This window comes from Xiphophorus maculatus, chromosome 1 (genome assembly GCF_002775205.1).
Source record: "Xiphophorus maculatus strain JP 163 A chromosome 1, X_maculatus-5.0-male, whole genome shotgun sequence".
In the NCBI taxonomy this organism is placed as follows: domain Eukaryota; kingdom Metazoa; phylum Chordata; class Actinopteri; order Cyprinodontiformes; family Poeciliidae; genus Xiphophorus; species Xiphophorus maculatus.
Genome location: NC_036443.1, coordinates 1195540 through 1221958, shown reverse-complemented (window position 1 = coordinate 1221958; position 26419 = coordinate 1195540). Strand labels below are relative to the sequence as shown.

The 26419-nt window shown below is 39.6% G+C and overlaps 1 protein-coding gene across 8 annotated transcripts; it reads left to right on the top strand.

The window, feature by feature from the left end:
* The first annotated feature begins 548 nt into the window (after positions 1-548).
* Positions 549-26419, top strand: csde1 (cold shock domain containing E1). Of its 8 annotated transcripts, none has more exons than XM_023336231.1 (22): positions 549-633; positions 3158-3829; positions 7311-7499; positions 8043-8241; positions 8333-8499; positions 9745-9831; positions 9926-10023; positions 10100-10181; positions 10465-10593; positions 10668-10793; positions 10890-11105; positions 11182-11349; positions 11433-11597; positions 11758-11769; positions 13190-13297; positions 14249-14427; positions 14506-14618; positions 14698-14817; positions 14908-15086; positions 16486-16649; positions 16755-16887; positions 25004-26419. In XM_023336231.1, exons 3-22 carry the CDS (start codon positions 7341-7343, stop codon positions 25049-25051), a joined length of 2652 nt encoding a protein of 883 aa, XP_023191999.1. In that variant the 5' UTR covers positions 549-633; positions 3158-3829; positions 7311-7340; the 3' UTR covers positions 25052-26419. The 8 variants fall into 8 exon arrangements, with proteins under 8 accessions (XP_023191999.1, XP_014330203.1, XP_014330206.1 ...); XM_014474717.2 differs by lacking the exon at positions 7311-7499 and adding an exon at positions 5284-5535; XM_014474720.2 differs by lacking the exon at positions 7311-7499.

Here is a 26419-nt window from a genome sequence, read left to right as displayed (position 1 = left end):
TACACAGGTAGAGAAGAAACAGAGAGACTGTTTAGCCAATCAGAATGCAGAACACAATGCACGATGCAAATCCGCGAAGCAGCGAGACCGTGAAAGGTGAACCTCGAAATAGCGAGGGTTCACTGTACTCCGATGTTGTTTTGTTACTCATTCTGCTGCAAGTTGGCTCAATTTGGACGCGCAAGACGTAACAGGTAAAATCCGGTTTAGGATTTTCAAAATAAAAGATCCGGAAGTAGTTCATTATTTCTTGCGCGGCCCGGTGCCCTAAGGGCTCCGTAGCTCCGTAAAGAAGAATATATGACAGAGAATAAAAATCAATTTGGGAATGGGAATTAGTTGTCTTTGCAAATATTAAACTATCCCTAATATCTGTTGATAGGGCTCGTGCTTATAATAGAAATAGCAACACGACTAAATTTCAATGTTTTTGACAAAGTAAAACGTTACCAACAAAACTGTGTCCTGTTGCCGTCCGCGTATTATCGCGGGACTTTAGAGTCAGCTGAGAAGGTTTTTCTATCGTTCTGGAACCTGCTGTTGTCAAATATCGCGGGAGCCGCCTCCCTAATCACTACGTAATGTGCCGTGCTGCTTCTAGCGGCGCTGGTGACAGTGCTGAAAGCTGTTGGGGTAAGTTTTTGTTAATAATTCAATTTCGCTAAATGGTAAAATGTATTTTTGTAACGTAAAGTGGCGAATTTTCGTTTTATCATCCAACGAAGCTCTTGAAGTAAGCTTGGTGCCTGTCGTTTGATGTTAACGCAGGCGTCGGGCCTGGGTGGGGGCGCCTCGGCATAAATCTCACACAACGGGCCGGGGAGTACGGCAGCATGATCGAGCTAACTGAGGCTAGCCACTTAGCTCCAAGAACGACTCAGCGACTTTGACCAAAACTTGAATAAACAAGTTCGTAATAATTAGAAAATGTCCCCATAATATGCAAGAGATGTTTTTGTCAAACCGAAGTCAAATCCAACAGAAATACTCAAAACTGTCATAAACGTGTGCTCGAGCCTCGTACGTGCTTTCTTTGTTTTCCAGTCCTCGTGCCGTTAGCCTAGAGACTGTTTTGTTCTCTACTTGCTGTAAGACAAAACCAAATACTTTAAATTTAATGGACCACTGCTCACATTAGTCTGGAATGAAAATTTATATAATCTCAGATTGGTTGTGCTGTAGATTTTCCTTCTATTTAATGAATATAGCCATGGGAGGTTTAGTGTGATTAGGAATCAAATAGATTCTGTTAAATGTCTTACTTGAAAACCAGTATAGTTGATTTAGAAATAATTCACCATTAAGTTCCGAGTTACATTTTATTACCAACCTTGAAACCACAAAGAGTAGAAGATTATTTTTTCAATATAAAGTGGTTTTTTTTGGTGACTTATAACTAAAGCAGGGTAACCTAATGCATATGCCTCACACTAACCAAGTACACACATACTATTCCTCTCCTCGTTGATGTTTAAATTTCTCTTGGTGGGAAAGGCCTGTGGCGTAATGACTGTTTGTAAAGCGATATTCTAATCCTGTCATTAAGGCGACGAGAGTCATTAATGCTATCTCTGTTGCTTTCTTATACAGTTATCCGAAGGGGAGTTAATGTCCCCGTGTTTATGTTCTGACACAACCCAGTTTAGTGTGTTTTTCAGTGGAACCTGTTAGCTTCGGTTAGCCTGGATGTGACGTTTTCGATGGCGTTGCATACTGCAACGTGTTGGCTCAGGCCATGCCTTCTGTTCCAGCTGAGGATAGCGGATTGTCAGGAAGTCACATGCCTGGCTTTGTCAGAGCGCTTGTCTTTAGGGCCCAGGAATAGTTCGAGTCCCTGGCCTTATAATAACAGAGAGGTTGTATTGGTTTTCCTTCTTTTTGTTTAGTTGCTATCAGGCCAAACTGTACTAACGCCAATGATTAGCCTTTCTAAGCTTGTCTGCTCACATATTTTTTGCTTTAAGAGTACTTTTTCTCCAGGGCTGTTTTCACTGAAATATCCTCTGTTCTCTGACCTTTAACACACTAGCAATTCATAACAGCTGATAATTTATTTACTACTCTTTACTCTATAGTGTGTCTCACAGTGTAAGGTTAATGTAAATGGATTTTTAAAACAAATCCAACAGCCTGTGAGCTTCACATTAACCAGGTTGAAGCTTGTTATGACTTCACGTTGTAGCCTTTGGGATGTGGGTCAGACCCATTGCGACACAGGACGTCATATCAAGTATCACTGGGGTGCCTGAGTGTTTACAAAGCAGTTCATTTAGGCCAATAACATTCTCCCCAACCCCACTAGTTGGGTTTGAGTTACAAAATAAACCAGTCTTCACACATGTGTTCCCAGGATTTATTCTATTGGTTTCAAAAACCAATGGTTTTAATGGTAGATTGTATCCGTAGTAGAAAAAGGAGGAGTTTGGTCTAAAATGGAGCAATGAATGTCACAGCAAGTGAATCTATTTGTCTTTGGTTCTTCTCAACATGTTTGCTTTATGATATTGTGCACCTGTTAGATATCTGAGAATATTTTTCTTTTTACTGTAGCAGTTAATAATTGTGTTTTCTCTAAAAGCCTTAGAAGACGTGCTCAGGGTTGTGGTCGTTTTTTTGTTCAGAATGAATGTAAAACTCCTGTTATCCAACGTCAAAACAACATGAAATGATGTCGGTATAAGTGAATTAAATTCACCATACTTGCATAAAGTATGAAAAGAACATGTGACATGACCTAATCACTTAAAAAAAAGGTAACTATTGTTCCTACTGTTTTTCTTGCCTGAAAATGTTATGACGCAGCCCAGTTTTCTTACTTGTAAGTGAGGAAAAGCGGCTTGCTTTCAGCTAACTGACCAGCAGAGTTCAGGGGTAATTGAGGTGATGGTTGGACAGAGAAGACTGCAGTCAGCACTTTTTCTCGCATCTCATTAAAAAGATTGTAAAACATGGTAGCGGTATGGATGAAAATTTAAGTAATTTTCAAATCGTTCTCATAACTCAAAAAGAAATTTGTTGTCTTTTTGAGGTTTATGTCAGGTGTCTTGGAGTCTTCTCACTTCTTCTTTCCTCTTTACATTAACCCTAGACGTTTACCTGAATGCATTGCAGTTGGTTGCATCTCTAACCTAATCTTTTCTTTTTTCCCCCCTAACAGTATGAAGTGAAACCGAACTGAATTTTTGTACCATCTGCAACTGCTTCAAGTTCAGATCACAACTAAAGGAACTGAAGACAAACCTCCCAGATTAAAAAAAAAGTTGTAACACTGAAGCCACGTGGGGGGAGAAAAGGATCACTTCAAGGATTTAAAAACACAAGAGAAACAAAAATCCTGAAACGACCAAAGAACACGCACATCAGCCCAACTGAAACGTGAAAGAGAAGCAATCCTATGCCCAAGCATATTCTATGAAGAAAACTGATCTGAAACCAGAAGTTTGTGCCTACTCAACAGCTTTGACAAAGCACACGTCCCAACGCTGCTCCTAGCCCTCCTCATCCCAACTACGCCGCCGACTCGCCACTAAGGTGTAGAGTAGGCTGCTCTCTGCTAGTACCCTCCCATAGTCTCCCCTGTCTCTCTACTCCACCTTTTTGTTCTCTGTAACTTTTCTAAGCAGTGCTATTGCACCTGCAACTGCCTTTTGTGTGCTAGGTTTCGTTTTTCTTTTCTTTTTTTTTTTTTTTACTTGATGCAACCACCTTGGTCTTGTGCCAGAAACATGTTAGGAGTGTGCATGTGTTAAAGTGTGTGTATGTGTTTGTGTGTGTGAAGCTCTGCGAAGTCATCAAGATCCAGAGACAAAAGACAAAAGAAACGGTAAAGGTGAGTCACAGTTATTGTCACCACTGTTTAAAATTGTATGCTTTTACTTGTTGTCATGCTAAGGGGATAGACTATCCACTGCACAGTGATAAAACACGTGGCTCCTTTTTTGTTCCTCAAAAACTGTGAAATGGGTTTTCCCCAACTTTTTGTTTTCTTCTTCTGATTTAATTTCTAAGAACTTCTCTGACATAATAAAGCTAATATTGATCCTTCCAGAATGTTGTAATGTTTACAGTTTTTGATTGTTGCGATCTAAAATTATTGATTTTTGCAGCACTTTTTTCAAAAAGTTCTAGGTTTGATTTTTGACATATGATCTTAGATAAAAGTTTAAACTGCTGCACATTGCCTTTCCCCTCAAAAAAGACATAATTTTAACATAGCTAATATTTAAACTGCAAATAACATTTTTAAGTACCTTCTTGAAATGTCACCCTTAATACAACTACAACCACGTCCTGAGGAGTTGTTAAAGTCGAAAAGAAGAACTCTATATTGGTGATTCAAGTTAACATGAACTGTATGCAAATCATACAGGACATCTCAAAATGGTTTTTGGAAGGAATAAAAGAAAACAAAAGTCAAATATTATAGTTTAGTGTCACATTTGTCCGTCTTCCAGATTTGTCTTTCAAGAGATGTTGTCATGAAGCACAAAGTTAGAAGGGGTTAAGATTGGTAAAAATTCAGCCTAGTTGAGGTGATGGGTCAGATTTGCAGAAAAGTTACAATAACTGGTCAAAATCCATGCAGGTCCATGCAAAACTTGTGAAAGATGAGTGAATTAGAATGAATATTTATGGTTGTAACTTCCTGGAGGGCCTATTTTATGAGGTTTTCTATCAACAGTAATGTCACTAATTGTGGTGTTGGTGTCCTGGTAGCAGTAAGGTGTCACTGGTTCACTGAACTGTTAATGATTTTGATCTGGTGACCAGGCTGTTTTTCTGCATCGCTACATGAAACATTTTTCTGTCTGTGTTTTTTCCTGCCTCTAAATCATTTTGGATTTACTATTGAATCAGAAAATAAGTGAATCCTTATGTTGATTTTTAGACTTTTATGCTTTCCAAGTAGAAGGAGCATCAGGTTTTAGTTAGAAATGACCAACTTTTCATTGCATTTTCTTGTCTCAGTGACTTGTAGCCTGTTTTATAAATAAGACAAACTGGCCCGTCCAACCAGTTGCCCCCACCTATGCTGATAACTCAGTTTTGTTGAATGTTTCAATTCACACAACCAACTTTGCATCGATTTTTTTACTCAGTCGTTTTCTCCAGTGATGCACTTTTGCTCTTCAAACCCCCTCCATTTGGAGGGGGTTGAATTTTAAAATTTTCCCCTCACAATTCCCGGAGAGTCCACATCGTTGTTTTCTTTTTTTAGTGACACTTAGTACACTGGCTGACCTTCCTCACCCATCATGTTTGTTCCTCTCTTCACCCTTGCAGACATCCAGCCGTGTATCACTGGGTGGTTACTTAACTGTTGTCCATTTAAAAAAAAAAAAATCAAGCAGAAATTCTAACAAGTTCAGCAAGTGCTCAAGCAACTTTGGTTGAAGTTTATGGGAAAATATGGGCAGCCCCTGGAAAGGCTTTGTTGAGTTTACCTTGCCTGCGTCACCACCCACCACATTTGTTAGTGCTGACCTGAGCAGCACCTCCCCTGTGGGACTCAGCCTGTCGCCATATGGCCGATCCGTAAGTTTCACCTTCCCGCCTCCTTTTTCTACCGAGTCCCCACCCATCAAACACCCATCCATCCACCTTGCCCTGCATCTTTGCTGTGAATGGCCTAATTTTCCATTCTTTCCGGGCTCCCGAGACTAGCCTCTGCTCAGTTGCGCTGTTGCAGGGTGAGAGATGTGTCGGCGAATAAACTGAATGATTTTTTTTTTTTATTTTTCCTTACAATTCCCGGAGAGCCTTTATTTTTCTTTTTAACTTTTCGCTTATGTTTTTACTTTGCAGAACAGTCTCCTTAGGACATTTGGAGCAAATCATGTTTGGATTGCATGCCCCTGCCTTTTTCCCCCTTTTTTTCAAAATAAAAAACGAAAATTGGAGAAACGGTGTGTGAAGTGCCCACCCATCACTAAAACCTTGTGTGATCTGATTTCCAAATGAAAGCATAACAAAATATTTAAATCTCCTCTAAGAGTACCTGATGCTCGTCGCAATAATCCAGAACATGATTAAAAAGAAGAGGCTTTTCTGGGATTCCCCTTCATTACCCATAATCCATCACCAGCTGTGTTCACTGTAGATGCAACACTGTTTGAACTGTTTGTGTTTTCTGACTCCTCATCTTCAGTAGTTTTTGTTTTTTATATTAATTAGCAACAATGCACTTGAACCATTTTATAATAACTGGTTGTGTCAAGATGTACCTTTTGCTTTCTCTGTGAACTGTTCAGGTTTTAAAAGCATTGTTATTGTCATGGCTATTGGTGCTAAACATTTCTTTAATCGAAGGTTGTCATGGTTGCAGATCTGTTCTTTTCTCTGATTTTTAGGCTATGGTGTTTCTAAACACGTGGCTTTATTTTTACAAATAACTCTGAAAGTACCGTCTGAAATATTTGTCAATGAGTGACTTCTTAAAATATAAAATCAGGAAATTGGTGAGAAGTGAAGCTGTGAAATACACTTTTGACATTAAAGGGATAGTCTGGAATTTTTTTAATTTAAGTTTTGTATTGTAGATGGATGATATATCGCTGAGTTTGTAGAAAAGTAAATAGAACACTGAAAGGCTAGTATCCAGAGGGGTACTATTTATACTATTAATGAAATAAAATGACCAAAGTCAATCCTGGCAACCAGATGGAAATGATCAATATTAACCACTTAAAAATGTCAAAACTTTCACATTTGTCTTTTTCTCAGCTAAAAGATTGAGTTATGTGAAAGTTACATTGACCAACTGTCTATCCACCTGATTGGCTTATTGTGGGTCTAATGGGGTAAATTCTGGTGAAAACATGGAAAATACACAAAAACAAGTGACACTGTTGCAAAATCCAAAAGTTTACTTTTCTATTGGCCAACCTACAGCAAAGCGATGAGTCACAGCTCATGATCGATCCACCTGGTGGTAAAGTTAGCGTAGCAACATGAACGGTTTGTGTTTGACTTGGGAAAACGCCAAGAAAACCTGAGACTAATTTATTGACTGTTAACATCTTTTCATATTGTAATGTGTGCTGCAAGTGTGAACATTTCCAGTTTGTTGTTTAAAATGGCTAAAATGTGTCATTGCAGCCTACCACCTCTGAGGATTTGACTTTTTCCCAGTCGGGATGATGTGACATTTTTCTACTACAGTATTTGTTCATAGAACCTCATTTGAAAAAACCTTAACTATCCCTTTAAGACATTGTTTTTCTTTTTTAAACATTCATAACAAGTGACGACCAGTAATTGTAGGTAAATTGTGAATAGCAACATACATAAAGCTTTGCCTTTCCCAACAGCGAGTTGCGGCTCTGTCCCCCGTGTCAGAAATGGAAAGGGGCTCCTCTGAACCCCCTGTTACCCGCAGCAGTGGCTCGGCACCCGATACCGCCACTGCTCCCATGCCCATACCCCGTTCCTCCTCTGTCTCTTGCCACCCTCACCCTGGAAGTAAAAAGTACAAGCGGACTCCTTTGTATCAGAGATCAGTAAGGGGAAATGTTGAGCAGTGGCCATGTTGTTAGAGCTGCTCTGCTGTTACGTCGCCTTTGCTAACAGCATGGCGTGTAGATGTTAGCAGAATTAAAAAAATTAACCAGGGTGTTGGAAGTTTTTGCAGCTTTTTTACATAAAGTTCTAGCATATTCACTGATGTTGGTGATTAGATGAATTGTTTGACCCTGCAGCTGCATGAAACTACTCAGTCTGCGCTTGGATGTTTTAGTTGGTAGTTATTTGAGTGAATTTGTGTGTTGTTTTTTTTTGCATGATAAAATTGAGAATATTCACAAGGTGTTGGGCGTTGTGTGTTTTCAGCTATACTGACGTTATTTTTCCCCCAGAAGGTTCTAATGTATTTTTATTTTAATGTTTTTCTCACCATATTCTCTAAATTTTGTTATTGCATGTTTTTCTTTTAAAGTTTTGCATCAAAAACTGCATTAATTTGGCTTTTCCACTCCTTTTCTGTGTTTGAAAATGCTTTGCACCAATGCCTTCCAAATGCATTTACCAGTTTGTTCTCATTTCAGATGAGTTTTGACCCAGGCATGCTTCATAACAATGGACACACTGCATATGCCAACGGCTCAGGGCCTGGCATCAGAGAAACCGGTGTGGTGGAGAAGCTGTTGACTTCCTATGGATTCATCCAGTGCTCAGAGCGCCAGGCTCGTCTTTTCTTCCATTGCTCCCAGTACAACGGGAACCTGCAGGAGCTTAAAATAGGAGGTGAGATGCCTGGGAAGAGCAAAATCAAAGCCTCTGTTGCTACTTCGAGTGGCTCTAAAGTTTTGTGTGCTTTTTCTTCTTCTCCTCTCAGATGATGTAGAGTTTGAGGTGTCCTCTGACAGGCGCACTGGCAAGCCCATAGCAGTGAAGCTGCTTAAGATAAAGCCAGAAGTGCTGCCAGAGGAGCGCATCTCGGGCCAGGTGGGGCCAGACCTGCACGTCTATCCCTTTACTGTGCTGCATGGTTATATTCATCCAGTTAAGAGCACCGTTTTATTTTTGGTTGTCATTTGTCTGTCGGCTTTACTGAGAAAATCAGTTGTTTTTCTGTTTCCCCTCTCTCCAAACATATGGGTGACTTTTTTCCCCCCTTACGTTTACATGACTTGAATTTCTCTCTCTTTGTCATTTTGCTTTAGGGATGTCCTGATCCATCTGACTTTAGTATACCCAACTAAATTCAAATCCTGATGAATTTTGCTTTTTTAAAGTTAGCTTTTTCTCTCTGCTACAACTCTCAGTAATACATGCTACCATTTTTGCCTTTTTTGTTTCTTTTTAGGTTTTCTGTTTAATCAGTTTGCTAAACTGTATTACAGATTGTCCAGATTATGCTCTTTGTCACAGTTTACCTTGTTTTTTTTGAGTTATCAGACTTTGTCATGTGTGCTTATAAATGACTTTATATTTATTGCCATTGACCATAAAATTGTCCAAATTGGAATTCCAAGAAAACATTTGCTTAATGGAAACACTGCTATTTTGAAAAGAAACAAACCCCTCAGGTTTTTGGAAAAGTTCTTGCACCAGGATGAGGTGATTATTCAGCTGTTGTATTTTGCCAAACTGCAGTGGAAACATTGTTTCACATCACACCAGTCATGTGATCAACTGCATGTAACTACTGGTAGAAAAGACGAACAAGACGACAGGAAGTGGTAGGAGAAACATGGTACAGCATTTTTTTTTTTTGACAAACTAATTCACATATGATTTTAATTGCATTTCTTATTTATGGAAACACTGAAATTGCGGATTATCAAAGTTTTATGCATATTTGTAATGGAAACAGATATTGAGGGGTATTTTGGACTAAAGGTTCTGACTGGGACATCCCTACTTTGCACACCTGATTGCTGAAGGTTATTGCATGAACTGAACAATGAATGGATCAATGTCTCTGGGAATTATGTTTTTAGTGTCTTAGTCTAAATTAAAATGCATATTAAATTTGACCCATTGAGCCATCAGTTGCTCAGATTTAGTTTATTGTCAAGTTCAGGGTTCAGAGCGCTTCGTCAAAGTAACTTAACATTTATCAACTCATGGATCCATACATGAACATCCAAAACACATTGAGCTACACACAGTTAAGTTCATTCTAATAACTTTTCTCACAAATTGACTCATCATTAAATGTGGGGTGTGATCTGATGAATTTTGCTGTGATTTGCAAAGCAGTGCGTGTTGGCCTACACCTGAAATATTGCCCCTTTCTTGCAGGTCGTCTCATCTGTCCCACTGAACTTGGATGGCAAGGCCGCTCCGGGTCAGGTTCCCACTGGGAGTGTATGTTATGAAAGAAATGGAGTAAGCAAAGAGACACTTTCTATATTATTATTATTATTATTTTTGTTAATTTGTTTTCCAACCCCCCTTTAATGCTGTTGGATGTTGACTGCAGGAGGTTTTTTATCTAACCTATACTCCTGATGATGTGGAGGGGAATGTCCCTTTGGAGACAGGCGACAAAGTCAGCTTTTACATGGAGACAAACAAGCAGTACGTTTTAATATGAATTCAGGAGATCATCGTGGCGTGGACTTGATTTCATCGTAACAGCTTGTTTGTGTTTCAGTACTGGTGCAGTGAGCGCTCGCAATATTCAGCTTGTGAAGAAAAAGCAGGCGAGGTGCCAGGGTGTGGTATGTGCTACAAAGGCAAGTGTTGCTCTATAACAAAGATGTATAATACTGCAAAAGTATTGGATTGAAATCTCAGTGTACTTTATTGGCATTTTATGCAGTGGAATTGTACAAACTCTCCTTTTCTTCCACTTCAAAATTCTACATGAATGTAACATTGTGGGCGTTTGGCTAATGAAATCCCAGTCGTGTGCATTAAAGGTTGTTGCAACCTAATAAAAGTTCGGTGTGTGAATACCTTTTCAGTCTACTACCTTTGGTATCATTGTAAGTATCAAAGTTGTGTTTTATCATTCAGGAGGCCTTTGGGTTCATTGAGAGGGCAGATGTGGTGAAGGAGATCTTTTTTCACTACAGCGAGTTTAAGGGTGACCTGGAGGCTCTTCAGGCTGGAGATGATGTGGAGTTCACCATCAAAGACAGAAACGTGAGCTGCTGTTTCTGAATAAAACATGAATCTGTGCTGTTGAATGTCCACCTGACCGATTCCTGTTCCCACAGGGCAAGGAAGTGGCTACGGACGTGCGCCTGCTCCCTCAGGGGACCGTCATCTTTGAAGACATAAGCATTGAGCAATTTGAAGGCACTGTTGTTAAAGTTATTCCCAAGGTTCCCACGAAAAACCAGGTGAGTAGAATACAAACACAGAGCGTTTTAAAAGGGAAAAAAGAGAATGGAAATGTATAAACTGGATACGCTAACACGTCCTTCCTGTTCCTGCAGAGTGACCCTCTGCCTGGGCGCATCAGTACGAGGATTGGTTTCTCTGAGAAGGAGCTTCCTTTTGGAGAGAAGGACACAAAGTCTAAGGTGACTCTTTTGGAAGGAGACCACATTCAGTTTAATATCTCCACTGACCGCAGGGACAAACTAGAGAGGGCTACAAACATCGAAATCCTCCCAGACACCTTCAACCTGACCAAGGAGACCCGTGAAATGGTTTGAGTTTTATTTTTTACCTGACCTTTTGTTCATCAAGCAGAGTGTCTGATCCGCAACCCTCACTCTTCCTCAGGGCGTGATTGCAGCCATTCGCGACGGCTTCGGCTTCATAAAGTGCGTGGATCGAGATGCCCGAATGTTCTTCCACTTCAGCGAGGTCCTGGAGGAGAGCCAACTGCACATCTCGGATGAAGTGGAGTTCACTGTTGTGCCTGTAGGTTCTGTTAAGCTTTTCACAAAAGTATGTATTACCTGAAACTGGCTAAAGCGAGTATATTCTGATTTGTTTGTCACGTACCAAACTGAAGGAAATGTCGTTGGCAGGATATGCTGTCTGCTCAGAGAAACCATGCGGTTCGCATTAAGAAGCTTCCCAAAGGGACAGTGTCTTTCCACACCCAGTCTGAGCAGAGGTTTGTGGGCGTCGTGGAGAAGGAAGTCGTGTCGGCCTCCAACAAGAACGCAAGCCCCACCAAGGGAAAGGAGAAGGTATGTTTCTGCACTAACGAGGAGTATGTGTCCTACTTATTTTCCAACCATTGTTGTAGTTTTTCGTCCCTCTTCGCCACCTCCTTTCAGTTTTTAGTTCTAATGCTGGTCTTTGTTTTCTCCCTCAATGACCTCCCCCTGCTCATGCTTCTTTGGTTAGAAAAAAGACAAGGTAGGACCGGCATGAAGCCACTTGTTTTAGAGAGAAACTAACATTTATCATAATGAATGCCTTAGTTTTGTGTCTCAGTTGACCAGTCTTAATCATAAAACCTTTTGCCTTTATAAGGCATGCTGTCTAATAGTTTACTGTTCTCTGATATTTTGATTTAAGGGTAAAGTTGTAGAAAAAGTTTGTGTTCAAGCCTCAGGCCCTTTCATATCTTTGTGTTTATAGTTGGCAGGATGGTATTGCATCACCTAGTCCATCAGTAGAAGGACTAGGTGATTGTAATTGTACAATTTAATTGGAATTGTACAATTACAATTAAAAACGTCAATTTCTGGAAGAATTTTAAAAATGGCTGATGTGGGTGATGAGATGCAGGGCTGGGCGATGTAGCTTAAAAATTCATTTATTTTTTTCCTTTAAAAAATTACAAACAGCAGAAAATATTTTTAAAAAGTGTCATTTATTTTAATCATCTCCCCTGTGAGTTGACCTGAATTTGAAGTTGAAATAAACAGAAGCTGTAAAATGTTCTTGTCAAACAAGATGGCTGTTCTTGGGCGTGATGACATCAGTATGAACTATGGAAACACAAGGAATCCATTGGAGAAAAATATTTTCCAAGAATTAAATCTTCAAAAACTGAAAAGTAAAATAAAATGTTATTAAATTGTTTATTTATTTCAATAACTCAATTGACTAAGTGAAACACATTGATTAATAGCGCATATTGAAGTTATGTTTGGTTTCTTAGCTTACAACAAATTAAAATAAGACATTTGAAATCAAAACAATTTTAATTCGGAGGACTTGAAGAAAATAAATGTTTTATACCTCCTTTTAATCTGACACAACTGCTTTATTAACATATGACTGCATCTACCATACCAACATTTTCTTTTTACACAAACATTGTATAGTGCTCATATTGAGAACTTTACATAAACTCTGGCTCCATATTTCTGCTGTGCCACCTTCCCGTCTTGGCAGCTGTCTCCAATACGGCTGAACTTTGCATGTTTCAAAATAAGTCGGAAGAAAATATGAACGTCAACGCGGGCATAAGAAGTTGATGATCTGAGTAATCTCATTTTCTTAATGTTAGAATTGGAATAGTTTATGTGGTAATGCCAGTAGCTAAACCTTAATTATACAGCCCAATGCTGTAGGCTCTAACCACAAGCTGATGCCAACAGCCATAGCTGCTGTAGATGCACACACTAGCTGTGCTCATGCTTTCATAGACTGTTTTCACTTTTTTGTCATGTAATGCTGCTGGTTTAGTTGTTTTGGTTTTTTTTCAGACATTGCCATCTCCCACCTCCCTTGTGAGGAACTTGCCTTTCATTCTTTGATTCAGTTCTCAGGTGTTGCACATATTTAAAGGAACAGTAATGAGTGCAGTGTACTCTCCTGTCTGTAGGAAGCTGAGGAGGGAGTGATTGCATATGAAGACTGTGGTGTGAAGCTCACTGTGCCATATCATGTCAAAGACCTGGAGGGAGGAAGTTTCCCTCAAGCTGGAGACAAGGTAATATTAATGAGGTTTGGTATAAAATTAAATGCTATTGTTTTTTTAACAACTCATCATTATTTTATGCAATATTCAAAATGTATGAAAAGATACAAATAAACAAATAACTCTCTTTTAAATAAACATTTTATTGCCTAAATGCAATAACAGCATGTTTTAGTGAATGTTTGATCATTTGTAGCAAAGTACAGAGCTTTTTCCCACTTGCCATCAGACTGCTGAACTCTTAACTGGACTGCACTCAAAAACTGGTCTCCACTTCATACCTTGCACATGTACATAGCTAAGTAACTTCCATTTTACTGTCAGTCCTGCACTTTATATTTTATATTCATATTTTTATACTGTATTTTATTTTATTCTGGAGTAACCTCACAACATTGGAACCTCAAAACACTGTCCTGAACCATATGCAACGAAATTTCGTTCTGTATACACCCTGTGCATGCAAAACGACAATAAAGTCAGTCTAAGTCTAAAACTACATTCCTAACACGAACATGTGAAAAGCTCTGTTGTAAGGCAGATCTGTTGATTAATTTTTTGATTAACCAGTTAATAATTTCACTGAACAAGGTGCTCTTTAGAAGATTTTTTAGATAACTTGAACCAGGTGAAGTTAAAACTACACCACTTGAGTTCTGGGTAGAATACATTTACAATGTTTTTTTGTGTGTGTGTGTTTTTTTTCCTTGTTAAATGCAAACTGTATAAAAAAATGTACACAGTTTTGGATGTAATTACTGTTCTGAGTGTGGTGTTCTTTTAGCAAATGGTCTATTTTTGATTCTGTATACTCCAGTTAACGATTATTTCAATAATTAATGATGCTTAATCAGCCCTAGTTGTGCCTGCAGTTATAAACTGAAAGCTAATTCATCATAAGTCTACTCGTACTTGAATGAAAACATGCAACACATTGCCTGTGATGAACTGTTTGTCCACTAGGTGGAGTTCTGCATCAATGAAGTGAAGCGAACGGGCCATCAGAGCGCAGTTTCCATCAGGGTTCTCAACCGCAACGCCTCCAACTCCAGACGACTGCACGGATTTGTTGCTGCACTGAAGGATAACTTTGGATTCATTGAGACAGCAAACCATGACCAGGAAGTTTTCTTTCACTACAGGTAGAGTAGCTCTGGGTGGAGTCATGGGTTAGGGGTGAACATGTGGAAAATGCCGACATGTTTTGGTTTTTCTTTCAGTGAAATGTGTGGGGATGTGGATAATTTGGAGCTGGGTGACACGGTGGAATATACTCTCTCTAAGGGGAAAGGAAACAAAGTTAGTGCTGAAAAGGTTACCAAGGTGGCTGCAGGTAAGGGAGGATGACTTGTTTTTATTCTTTTTAATATCGGTTATCATGTCTTTTATATTATAAATTTTTCTTTGTTTAGTGAACGGTACTGGTGACGATGTTGGTGTGTCCGTGTTGGCGGGAAAAATCATCCGTCCCATCCGCAGCGTGGATCCCTCCCAGACTGAATACCAAGGACTCATTGAAGTGACTGAGGAAGGTCCGTGTCGTGTCGGCAGCAGCACAGCTACAGCTTACAAACACATCCAGTTAGGTTAGGTTAACCTGAGTACATTTGGTTTGTTCCCAGGTGACGACAAGGGGCAGAACTATCCCTTTGGAATCATGGGGATGACGAACAAGGCCGACTGCCTGCAGAAGGGGGAACATGTTAAGTTCCAAGTTTGCACAGTCACCCAGACTGGCCAGAAGATGGCGTGCAACGTTGTTCCTCAGCGCAGAGCTCCAGTGGAGTGCGTCAAGGACCAGGTAGAGTTCACCTGACGAGAGTGACTTTACATGCTGGATTTTACAGTGCTGCTTAAGATGTATGGCTGCAGGAAAACTGAGCTTTAGGCCTGTCACAATGTGAAACTTACTTGATGATAAACTGCCTTGTACATTATTGCAATAAACCATAATATTTAAGCTTTGAGACTATCAAATTCTGCTCAAGGCCTCATACAGCCTTGGACCGGCCCTGCTTGATGAGTTAAATCCTCTGCACTGCGCAGAGATGTGGAACAAATGGGAGATTTAATTTAATGCTGCTAATGTGGCTTTAGTAGCTCTTCCATTTTGTGTCTTTTGGGTTTTTAGTACACAGAAACTGTTCTGGCTGCTCAAGTTTGTGGGACGAGATTTTCAGATCTCAGCACAGCCGTGTGCATCAACTCTGGCTGACTAAGTGGACAAAGCGTTTGATGTGGTTTGGTGCGTCGTTTAAAATAATACTAAAAATAATATAAAATCAGCGTGACTGAGGCGAGCGCGAAAGATCCTCACCGGGCTGAACCTGCATGATGAGGTTAGTGCTGTTTTGTTAACCACTAACACTCCGGTCAACTGGGAACACATACATAAACTTTGCAGGGAAGACAGAGCCAGAGATGTAAACGCCGTACATAATTCTGTCCACAAATGTAAATCATTCTCATCCCTCCCTCAACCCTCACCTCTGAAAGCGCGACTACAAGTTATTCCTGCGGTTCACAGAGCTACGCAACCAGAGTAAACAAACGTGGTTTGTTTTAAACTTTTACCTTGATATTTCTCCAAAGAAACATAATTCCTCACAGGAGGTTGATGTAAATATCCTTACAGGTGAGCTTGTGTCCAGTTTGAGTGAAAGGAGGCATGCACGATCCGCACTGAGGTAAACTCCGTGTGATTGGTCCGCTCTCCTGGCTTTAAATGCATAAACTATAAACCTATCTTAGAAATAAATCTGCTCCGGGAATGGAACGCTCAGAACAGAGACACTTGCAATCCTGTATAAAGGTTTGTAAAAAAAAAAAAAAATAAATAAATAAAAATTTAAGACCCCCCCCCCAATTATACATTTTTTTAAAATAAAAGCAAGCACCGCTTAGCCTGGCGGGGGTCCTTGTAAAGCATGGCCGTCCACCAGGCTTATGATACAATGGGGGAAACCCTGTAATTTGAACTGAATGTAGATATTCAGTTCAAATTATAGCAACATTTAACTCTTAAGAACACATCTGCTCTGTCTTCAGCTTTCAATATAAACCAAAGAATCTTTTCCTGAGCAGATAAGATATTTAGTGGCAGATTTTAAAACAGAAGTCACACCAGTTGTGATTTGATCCCTGTGATGATGCAAAGGAACGGATTGAAAATGATTGCCTGTTTATCTGGCTCCCCTCAGTTTGGCTTCATTACGTACGAGGTCGGAGAGAGCAAGAAGCTGTTCTTCCACGTGAAAGAAGTGCAGGACGGCGTGGAGCTCCAGATTGGAGACGAGGTGGAGTTTTCTGTCGTCTTCAATCAACGCACCGCAAAATGTAGCGCCTGCAACGTACGCAGAGTTTGGTGAGAACCCACCGTTAGATGCAGAGCCTTCCTGAAACACAGGGCATGTTAAAGCTGAACTTCAGCTGAAACAAATGGCTCTGACTGACATGTGTGATGTCACAGTGAGGGGCCCAAACCGGTGGCCACGCCGCGTCCCGACCGCCTGGTGAACCGATTGAAGAGCATCACTCTGGATGACGCCAGCGCTCCTCGTCTGGTCATCCTACGGCAGCCTCGGGGTCCCGACAATTCAAAGGTACTCCTTTTCACTTTGAAACTACACTCGTTGGAGTTTTCTTAATTTCAATATGTTAGGACAGTGCATCTTCATTACAATGTAGATTAATATTCATATTTACAGTGCACGGCAAAGTAAATATGCAATATGCAAGGAAGAAAAACGACAAGTGACTGAGGGTTATTGCGCGTAACGGAAACCCTGTAAATTCTAGACACTAACAGGTACCATAGAATTGCACAAAAAAATCTGTGAGGGAAGGCGGAGTCCCTGCTCGAAATTCCGTGAAAGAGGTGTATGGAGCCTTGTGCCAGAAGCCCTTTAAAATGCCTCTACATCGTTTTAATCTTTGGAATTGTGAGTGTGAGTGGAAATAAAAATAGCAATAGGTATTTTGTTCCATATAACACAGTAGGAGTGTAACAGGTAAACCTTCTATGGATGCAAACTCGACTAAAAATCCACCTGTTTAGGATTGTATTTGAAACTTAATCAATTACAAATTTATCGATGGAACCTGACTTAATCTCATGTTTTGGTTGTTGATTCTATGTTGCATTGTGTTTCTGTGTTTGATATGATGTAAAGCACTTTGAAAGGCTTTGCTGCTGAAATGTGCTATACACATAAAATTTGATTTGATCTTGATTTGAAAAGATGGCTACATTTCATCCTAAGATAAGTAAGCAGGAACAAACAACCTCACTATACAATACACAGAACACAGTACATTTTTTTTTTTAAACATTTATTTATTGATTTTAACAGGAGAACAACAAACATGCATAACATACATATATTCACTTACAAATACTTAGAATGTAGACCTAGACCAGACGAAAACCCAAAGGGCATATACACAGGGTAGACAAAAAAAAGAGGGGGAGGGGGTTGCAGCAGACCCTCAATTGACCAACCGACATAAACATCAATTTGACTCACCATATGGCCTTATAGCCATCCCTCTTTCCATCCATCAAGTTGGATATAATTTTGGCACAGCCAAGTGTAAAAGACAGACCAGACCACCCAAAATTTATCAAGCTTATTCTTAGTAAAGTAACTGATTTTCTCAAGTGCAAAGTAGAATGTCATTTGTGTGGTCCATTGTGAAATTCCACATAATGTCCTTTTCTTCCAAGAGAGTGCAATGCAACGTTTAGCTTCCAAAAAGGAGACATTAAGTAAGGATCTCAAGTTGTTTGGGATAACAAAGTCTTCAGGATAAATATTCAAGATACACATTTTAGGATCCAAAGGAACCTTTTTACCAATCATCTGACCTATCACAATCAATACATCTTTCCAAAACGCTAACACTCGGGGACACGCCCACATGCAATGAAATAAAGAACCTTTTTGGGAAGTACATTTAATGCAAGTGTCAGGAATATTAGGGTTAAAATTATGCAATTTAGCTGGAGTGATGTATTGCCTAGTCAGCCATTTGTATTGTAATAATTTGGAATTTGTGTTAGCAGATTGTGTATGAATCGAAGTGCAAGCTACTGACCATTCCTCACTCGACAAGTTCTCTCCCAAGTCCGCTTCCCATGCTTTTAGGATATTAGTCGAAGATTCTTTACAATTGTCAACCAACAAGGAATAAATTTGAGACACCTGTCCTCCGTCATATAGGTGACTTACAATAATGTCTTCTGGTGGAGACAAAGAGGGCAGATCAAGATTATTTTGTTGCTTGGATAAAATGAAATTCCGAACTTGAAGATATTTATAGAAATGTTTAGTAGAAATGTCATGTTTGTTTTTAAGTTCTTCGAATGACATAAATACTCTCCCTATAAAAAGATCAGATACCTTAGCTAACCCCTTAGCAGACCAGAGTTTAAAACCTGGGTCTGCTCTACCTGGACCAAAGTCCCTGTTTCCAAAAATGGGTGAGAACTGGGATAGCTGTTGCTTTTCTCCCAAATAATCAAGTACTTTTTGCCAGACAAGCATTGTATTTTTCAGAAAAGGGTTTTTTGTTAAGTTTTTTCCTGTCTGATGAGTACAAGTATAAGTTTATAGGAATAGAAATATGCTGGGACTCCATTGTAACCCACGCTGGGGGCTCTCTGGAAATAAAGTAAAACATAGCTGCCCTGATCTGGGCTGCCCAGAAATACCATAATAAATTTGGCAATTGTAAACCACCCCTGTCATAAGGTAGATATAAAAGGGACAGTCTCACTCTAGGACGCTTACCGTTCCAGATGAAGTTGGAAAAAGTTTTATTTATCTCCTTAAAGAAGGAGAGGGGAGGGGAAAGTGGAACTGATTGGAAAACGTATAGAAATTTTGGCAATATTGTCATTTTTATGATATTGACGTGGCCTATTAAGGAAATGGGTAGTCTGGACCATCTTTCTATTAATTGCATAACTGATTCTGTAAGGGGGTTATAATTAGTTGGAATGATATTATGTATTGTAGGGGTAACTTTAACACCTAGATAGGTAAATCCTTGTTTAGACGCTACATATGGAGTTGAAATTGGAGGATTGAGACGTTCGTTTTCTGATAGGTACAGTATTTCAGATTTAGCATCATTTACCTTATATCCTGAAAAAACTCCAAAAGATTTAATTAAATCAGTTATTGCGGGCACAGTGTTACCCAGCTTGGAGCAAAACAGGATTATGTCGTCTGCATACAAGGCTATACGGTGTTCTAAGCTCCCTAATCTTATACCGGTTATATTATCGTGTTTGCGAATTGCCATAGCTAAAGGTTCGATGGCCAATGTGAACAACAGAGGAGAAAGGGGGCAGCCCTGCCTTGTTCCACGTTTCAATTTAAAGGGAGATGAAATTAGACCATTGGTTAAAATTTCAGCTTGTGGGTTAGAGTAAATTAGCTTTACCCAGCTAAGAAATTTCCCTCCTATGCCAAAGCGTTCCATAACAGCAAACATATACTGCCATTCTATCCTGTCAAAGGCCTTCTCTGCATCCAGCGACAGGATGGCATTGTCTGGAACTCCAGATTTTTCAAAAATTACATTAAACACCCTTCTGATGTTGTGAAAATCCTGTCTTCCTTGTACAAAACCATTTTGATCAGGGTGAATCAACATGGGTAAGAGTGGCTCCAACTTCCTAGCTAACACTTTACACAAAATTTTAACATCATTATTAATAAGAGAAATTGGCCTATATGAGCTACATTGAGTTGCAGGTTTACCTGGCTTCAGGAGTAGGGAGATGATTGCTGTATTAAGTAAGGGAGGGAGAGATCCTTTACTAAAGGATTCCAGATACATGTCAAGCATAGGAGGTATCAGTTTGGATTGAAAAATTGTATATATTTCAATTGGGATTCCATCAGGCCCTGGGCTTTTACCACCTTTCAAACAGGGTATAGCCTCAGATAATAATTGTGCATTGAGCTCAAAATCAAGTGAGTTTAAGGATTCACTATCTAGGGGAGTAAATTCTAATGAATCCAAGAAAACAGTTTGTGCATGGGGAGCCAAGTCTGAGTAATCTGAGCTATACAAATTGTAGTAAAATTTTGAAAACGTGCTGTTTATTTCTTTTAGGTCAGATGTAAACACTCCTTCAGCTGTTTGAATTGAGTTTATTGCTTTATCTGTTTGTTCCTGTTTGATACGCCAAGCCAACAACTTACTAGCCTTCTCACCTTGTTCAAAATATGATTGTTTCAGTCTCAAACTTTTAATTGCTTTATTTGTAGACAGCATGTTGTATTTAGCTCTTAACCTAAGAAGTTCTGTGTTTAGTTGGGTTGAAGGATTATGAAATAGTTGTTTCTGTGCTTTTAATAGATCTATCTAGTTGTTCCAATTCTTGTTTGTTAGTTTTATGCTTGAAGCTGGTAAAACTGATCATTTGGCCTCTTAAGAATGCCTTAAAGGCTTCCCATCTCACTGTAGCCGAGGTTTGGTGAGTGTTCAATTCAAAATACATATCTATTTTTGTTCCAATAAATTGTATGAAATCTGGGTCCCTAAGCCAAATTGATTGTAGACGCCACTTAGATGAAAAGGAAAGATTAGGAACCCTAAGGCAGAATTGACACCGGAGCGTGATCAGATATTACTATGCTGTCATGCCAACTATTAGTAATGTGTGGAACTAGATCAGCTGAGACTAAATAGTAATCAATTCTTGAAAATGTTTGGCAAGTACCAGAATAGCATGAGAAAGAAAACTGATTAGGATGCATATTTCTCCATATGTCAACCAAGTTGAGTTCTTTCATAAAGTTAAGTAGTTCTTTCCTTGTTTGAGCATGAGAAATGTCTTTGCCTGTTGATCTATCTAACGTTGGAATGAGCGTACAGTTAAAATCACCTCCTATGATGTACCCTCCAGGAAGCGACGCTACAGACAGAAACGGGTGTCTAAAAAAAACAGGGTTATCATTGTTTGCCCCGTAAATATTGACCAAATTTAGTTTCACAGACAGAATCACACATTGTACAATTAGATATCTGCCATATTGATCCTCAGTTACATTGATGAGCTGGAATGGCACCGAGCTGTGGATTAGTGTGATTACGCCCCTCGAGTGTGAGCTAAAGGAAGTAGAAAAAACCCGACCATGCCATCTTCTCCTCACTCTACTAACATCATCAGGGGTCAAATGAGTCTCCTGGAGGAAAACTATCTTAGCCTTTAATTGTTGAATCCTTTTCATCACCTGTCTCAGTTTGACAAGTTTATTCAGACCTCTTACATTCCAAGAGGTGAATTGAAGGTCAGAGGCCATCAGAAAAAAGGAAAAATTATTTCAGCCATGGCATGTGTATTAAAGAGTGAGCTGCAGAGGGAAAACATGACAGATAAAGACAAGAAAATACAGACACAACAATTAGACAATAGGGTGTAAATCCCCAAACGAAGTACACCCACCCAACCCACTGAGAACACTTCCCAAGGAGCCATCCAGGCTCGGCCATGAAGCCCTGCTGGTCCACCCCAGCACTCATGACGAAGAGGAACAGCATATAGAGAAACCCCATCAAACCGCAGCCCCCAGAAAATCAGTAATGAACTTAACAACCAATAAACTATAATGAAAATAAACACACATTTGCATGTCTTAACCTTAGTTACCCTAACCATATTGTAAATTGACCATGTGTATTAAACACAAAATAGAGCTGCATTAATAACCATTATAAACCATCAAGTCAAAGAATTGAAAAGATATGAATATAGAAGTGCACTTACAGATATGTGACCATATTTGCATACATAGTGAGATATGATTAGACAACGTCATATAATTGTTCACCTTTCTTGGACTAGCAGTTAGCAGGCTATCAAATCTCTTCACAAAGTCATCTTTCATCGAGTTAATAGCCGCCACGAGGTCACTAGAGCTACCTGCTTCCATGGCCACCAGACCATCACCATCTGTGACTGTGGATTCGTTGTTGACGGGAGGCATATCCGAAGAGCCACTGCCAACTGGGGGAGAAACTGCCCCGTCGCTGAAGGCCATGCTAACGCTAGCTAGCTTGCTACTCCTAGACTGTTGCGCTGGGCTCAGCATAGACGTTATTAAAGCCTTTGTGGAGGTTGGTTTTGAGTTCTTTGGTGCCATTTGGTCAGCGATAACTAGTACAGTTAACTAAAGAAACAAAAAGCAAGATAATACAGGCTGTTAATTTAGTTTTTTAGAAGGAAATTGGAGAGGGCTCCACCGCACGTCCGTTCAGCACCACGACATGACCGGAAGTCTCAACACAATACATTTTACTTGTATAAAGGTTTGCTTCATAATTATACAAGATGAAGCAAACCTCCATCTTGTATAATGGAGGTTTGCTAAGTAAAAAAATAAATAAAACCTCAACAAAAACATTTACATAAGGAATAACAAACTAATAGACATAAACAGTATAAAAACAGGTTCGGGTTTATTCAATTCCCAAGGGGCAATTAATGTTACAGAAAGTACATGTACACAAAAAAGACATAAAAACTAAAGTAAAGTGAGGGACAAGACAGTGTCCCAAAACATCAAATACCAGAAAATTATGATTTAACTGTCTGCTATAAGCAGTGGCAGATATGATGAATGGGTGGATCACTGGTTTGCTTTCAACCAATGATTGCACCATTTAACACTGGAAGTACCAGAGAAAGGTCATTTAATATTTCTACCTTTGGAACCCAGAGATGGGTCGACTGACCTGAAGGATTTTATCTAGCAGGTGCTTTTGTTCTGTAAATAAGGCCATTACCTTATAAGTACCCTGGTAATGGCCTCAACACATCTCACAGTTGCACAATTGTTCCTTAGACTTAGACTTAGACTGACTTTGTTGTCATTTTGCATGCACAGGGTGTATACAGAACGAAATTTCGTTGCATACGGCTCAGGACAATGTTTGAGGTTCCAATGTTGTGAGTAAAATAAAGTACAGTATAAAATATGAATATAAATCTAAATATAAAGTGCAGGACTGACAGTAAAATAGAAGTTATTTAGCTCTGTACATGTGCAAGGTATGAAGTGGAGACCAGTTTTTGAGTGCAGTCCAGTTAAGAGTTCAGCAGTCTGATGGCAAGTGGGAAATAGCTGTTTCGGAACCAGGTGGACCGGCACCGGATGCTGCGGAACCTCTTTCCAGAGGGCAGCAGGGAGAACAGTCCATGGTGGGGGTGTGAGAGATCACTGATGATGTTTCGGCCTCAGGACACGCATCCTGCATCGATGGTTGACCTGACACTTCGCCCTTTTGCCTGAGCTGGGTGTGGAAGGTTGTTGCCGAAGCAGTTTCTCCTTGTGTGCCTTCTTCTCACTCACATGAGAGTTACCGAACTCTTTTGCAAGCTCAACCAGGAAGTCCACCCGTCTCTCCTGCACCCCAATGCATGCCTGATAAAGCACATGTGCATTCAGTGCTGCCATGTCAATCATGTTGGCCAGGTTTGCTGACCAGCTGTCACATAGTGATGGAACCTTGGTCACCCCCCGCAAGATAATGACTGAAATAAATGCCATTAGTTCTTGTGAACTAAATAGGTGAAGCAGTCACCTATTTATCCTCCACAGCACAAAAGGCTGCATGCAAATTTGCATGTGCAAAGTCTCCCAGATCTCTTTTGCTTACACTTTTTGCATGATTTTTTTGAGGTGGATCAACACAATTAATTTGGTTAGTTTATTTCTAAACTGTCATTTTAAACCCACTTAGCTTTATTTAAAAGAAAAACATTACTAATTTCTTTTAGAAAAACCTTTGCATATTTCTTGAAACAGATTGTATGTTTTGCAAACTCTATGTACATTTGGCAAAATGACCTGGATAATGCAGCACAACATCATGGATCAGCTGCAAAAGGTCACATCTCTCCAAAAACACTTCATGTATGCTTCAAAACTACACTGAAGAGCATTACCTACAGGAGATCAGATCTCCTGTAGGTATCATAGATACCCACCCCCAACATGGACTATTCACACTTCTACCTTCTGGCCTGACAGGTAATGGCCACATTTACAATTGAAGAAGGGATGCTAATTTGAGCCATCAGAGTCGTCAGTTTGGACTCAGGGTCTTTTCACCCTGTTTCGGTACGTCAGGGGAGAGGTCAAAAACCCTGGTACTCCCTTAATGGTGTCTGGTTTCCATTGTTTCTGGTAGTTTGTTCCATGAATGTGTGAGTGTAACAGACGCCACCTTCTGGCTAAACTGTGTCCTGCACCTCAGTAGGCTGCAGTCTCATCTGGCTTGTGTGCTGATTTTTATTTTATCTGAATGAAAATGAATCTTTGAAAAATAATACAGACATGATTATATTGGATGAGAATTTAGGTTTAAAATGCTTACTAATGATTTTACAATAACAAAACTGGAATGGTTTCTAAGATTTTTCTTGTCCTCTTGTAGAGACACATGATGGGTTTGAATTGTAGTGGTATGTGGTCAGATTGTATAACAGTGTGCAATACAATGAAAAAATTATTGCTTGCATATTAACTCCAACTGTGTGGTGAGAAAAGATCTTGTATAATGGAGGTTTGTTAAAATGAATTTTATGACATTTGACATTTTCTTACTGTGATTTTTAAAAGTCAGATTTGAGTTAAAAATGAGTCAAAGATATTCTCGTTCAAACAAACTTGATTAAATTTTCTCTATGTTGTGCAGGGCTTCAGTGTGGAGCGGAAGACTCGGCAACCTGGAGTCATTGACTGAGCAATACGCAGCCAGCCCCATCAGGCCTTGGAGGGATGCAGTCCCTGAGGGAAACAGCAGAGGGATCTGACGTACTGCTTGTGAACCAACTCATCCATGAAATATAACACACGCATGCAAGAAGTGGCATGTGTAATCCTTTGCCCTCACCTGTAAGGGAACGTCCCCTTGTCCCCTCCATGATTGTTTCTGGGTTCAGAGTACCTGTGTGTGTGCGTGTGTGTGTGTGAGAGAGAGAGAAATGTAATCTAGAAGAGATTAATGTCAGTTGGAGGTATTTGTTCCTAAGGGGCCTTTTCCCTCTAAGTCCGTTTGACGACTGACTGCGTGGCTGTCGGCATCCCGATCTTTTTCAAGTCCGCTTCGTCTGGAATTCTGCACCTGTAACCGGTCCGTTCATCTGACTGGGCTAGATGAGTTTTGTTTTTTGTCTTCTTTTTTTTTATTATTATTGCTGGCATGTCTTTAACCCTCTGCTTCATTTATGTTCCTCATCGCTCTTTTACGTACTGGAAAACTTATGATCACCAAGTTTTCTCCAGTGTACTTTTTTCCTACAAAATGCTTAAAGCAATGGTTCCCTCCATAAGGAGGATAATATTTCATACATGTGCGAACTTTTGAGGATTCATCTCTGCTCGGTTTTTTTGAGCAGTTTTTAAAATGCTTTATTGGAAAAGGCTGGAGTATAAAAGCATGGCGTGAGTGTGATGTATGTGAATGTCAAAGTAGTTTCTCTGAAGGAAGTTACCTTTACCAGTCTAGAGCCTTGACATGCCTTCTTGGTATTCACATGCTCCGCTTAACAAGTTTTTCCCAGGTGCAGAATTCCTTGTGGCATCTTATATCTGCAGTTCTTTTATACTATTTCCTTTCTTGCACATAATTTTGCTTTGTTTTTGTTTTTGTTTTAATTGAAAATTGATCTGCTAATATTGAATAAATATAAGGTGCCTAAAACTTCAAACAAAATAAAACAAAAGAAAAAGAATAAATAAAAATTAGATGCATTTCTTCCCAGCCAACCGTCAAAATATTGAAAACAATCTTTGGGGTGGCTTTTTTTTCCCTAGTAGAAATAATATGAATATGCATCCCAAACTTGTGGGTTGAATTATACTGTATCTTCTCTGTGTGTTTGTTTTTTTCATTTTGTTTTTTTTTCCCTCTCTGGGTGTAAGCTCCCAATTTCACATATAATTTACCTAAGGAGAAGGGTTATCTGTGAGAAATTCTGATTTAATAAAATAAAAACAAACTGAATCAGGATCTCAGTTTTTGTTCTCTGGAGAAAAAAGGATGAGCTGTCGTGCCTCTGAACATAAAGTTGCTGTCAGATCTGATTTTTTTTTTTTTTTTTTTTCCTCT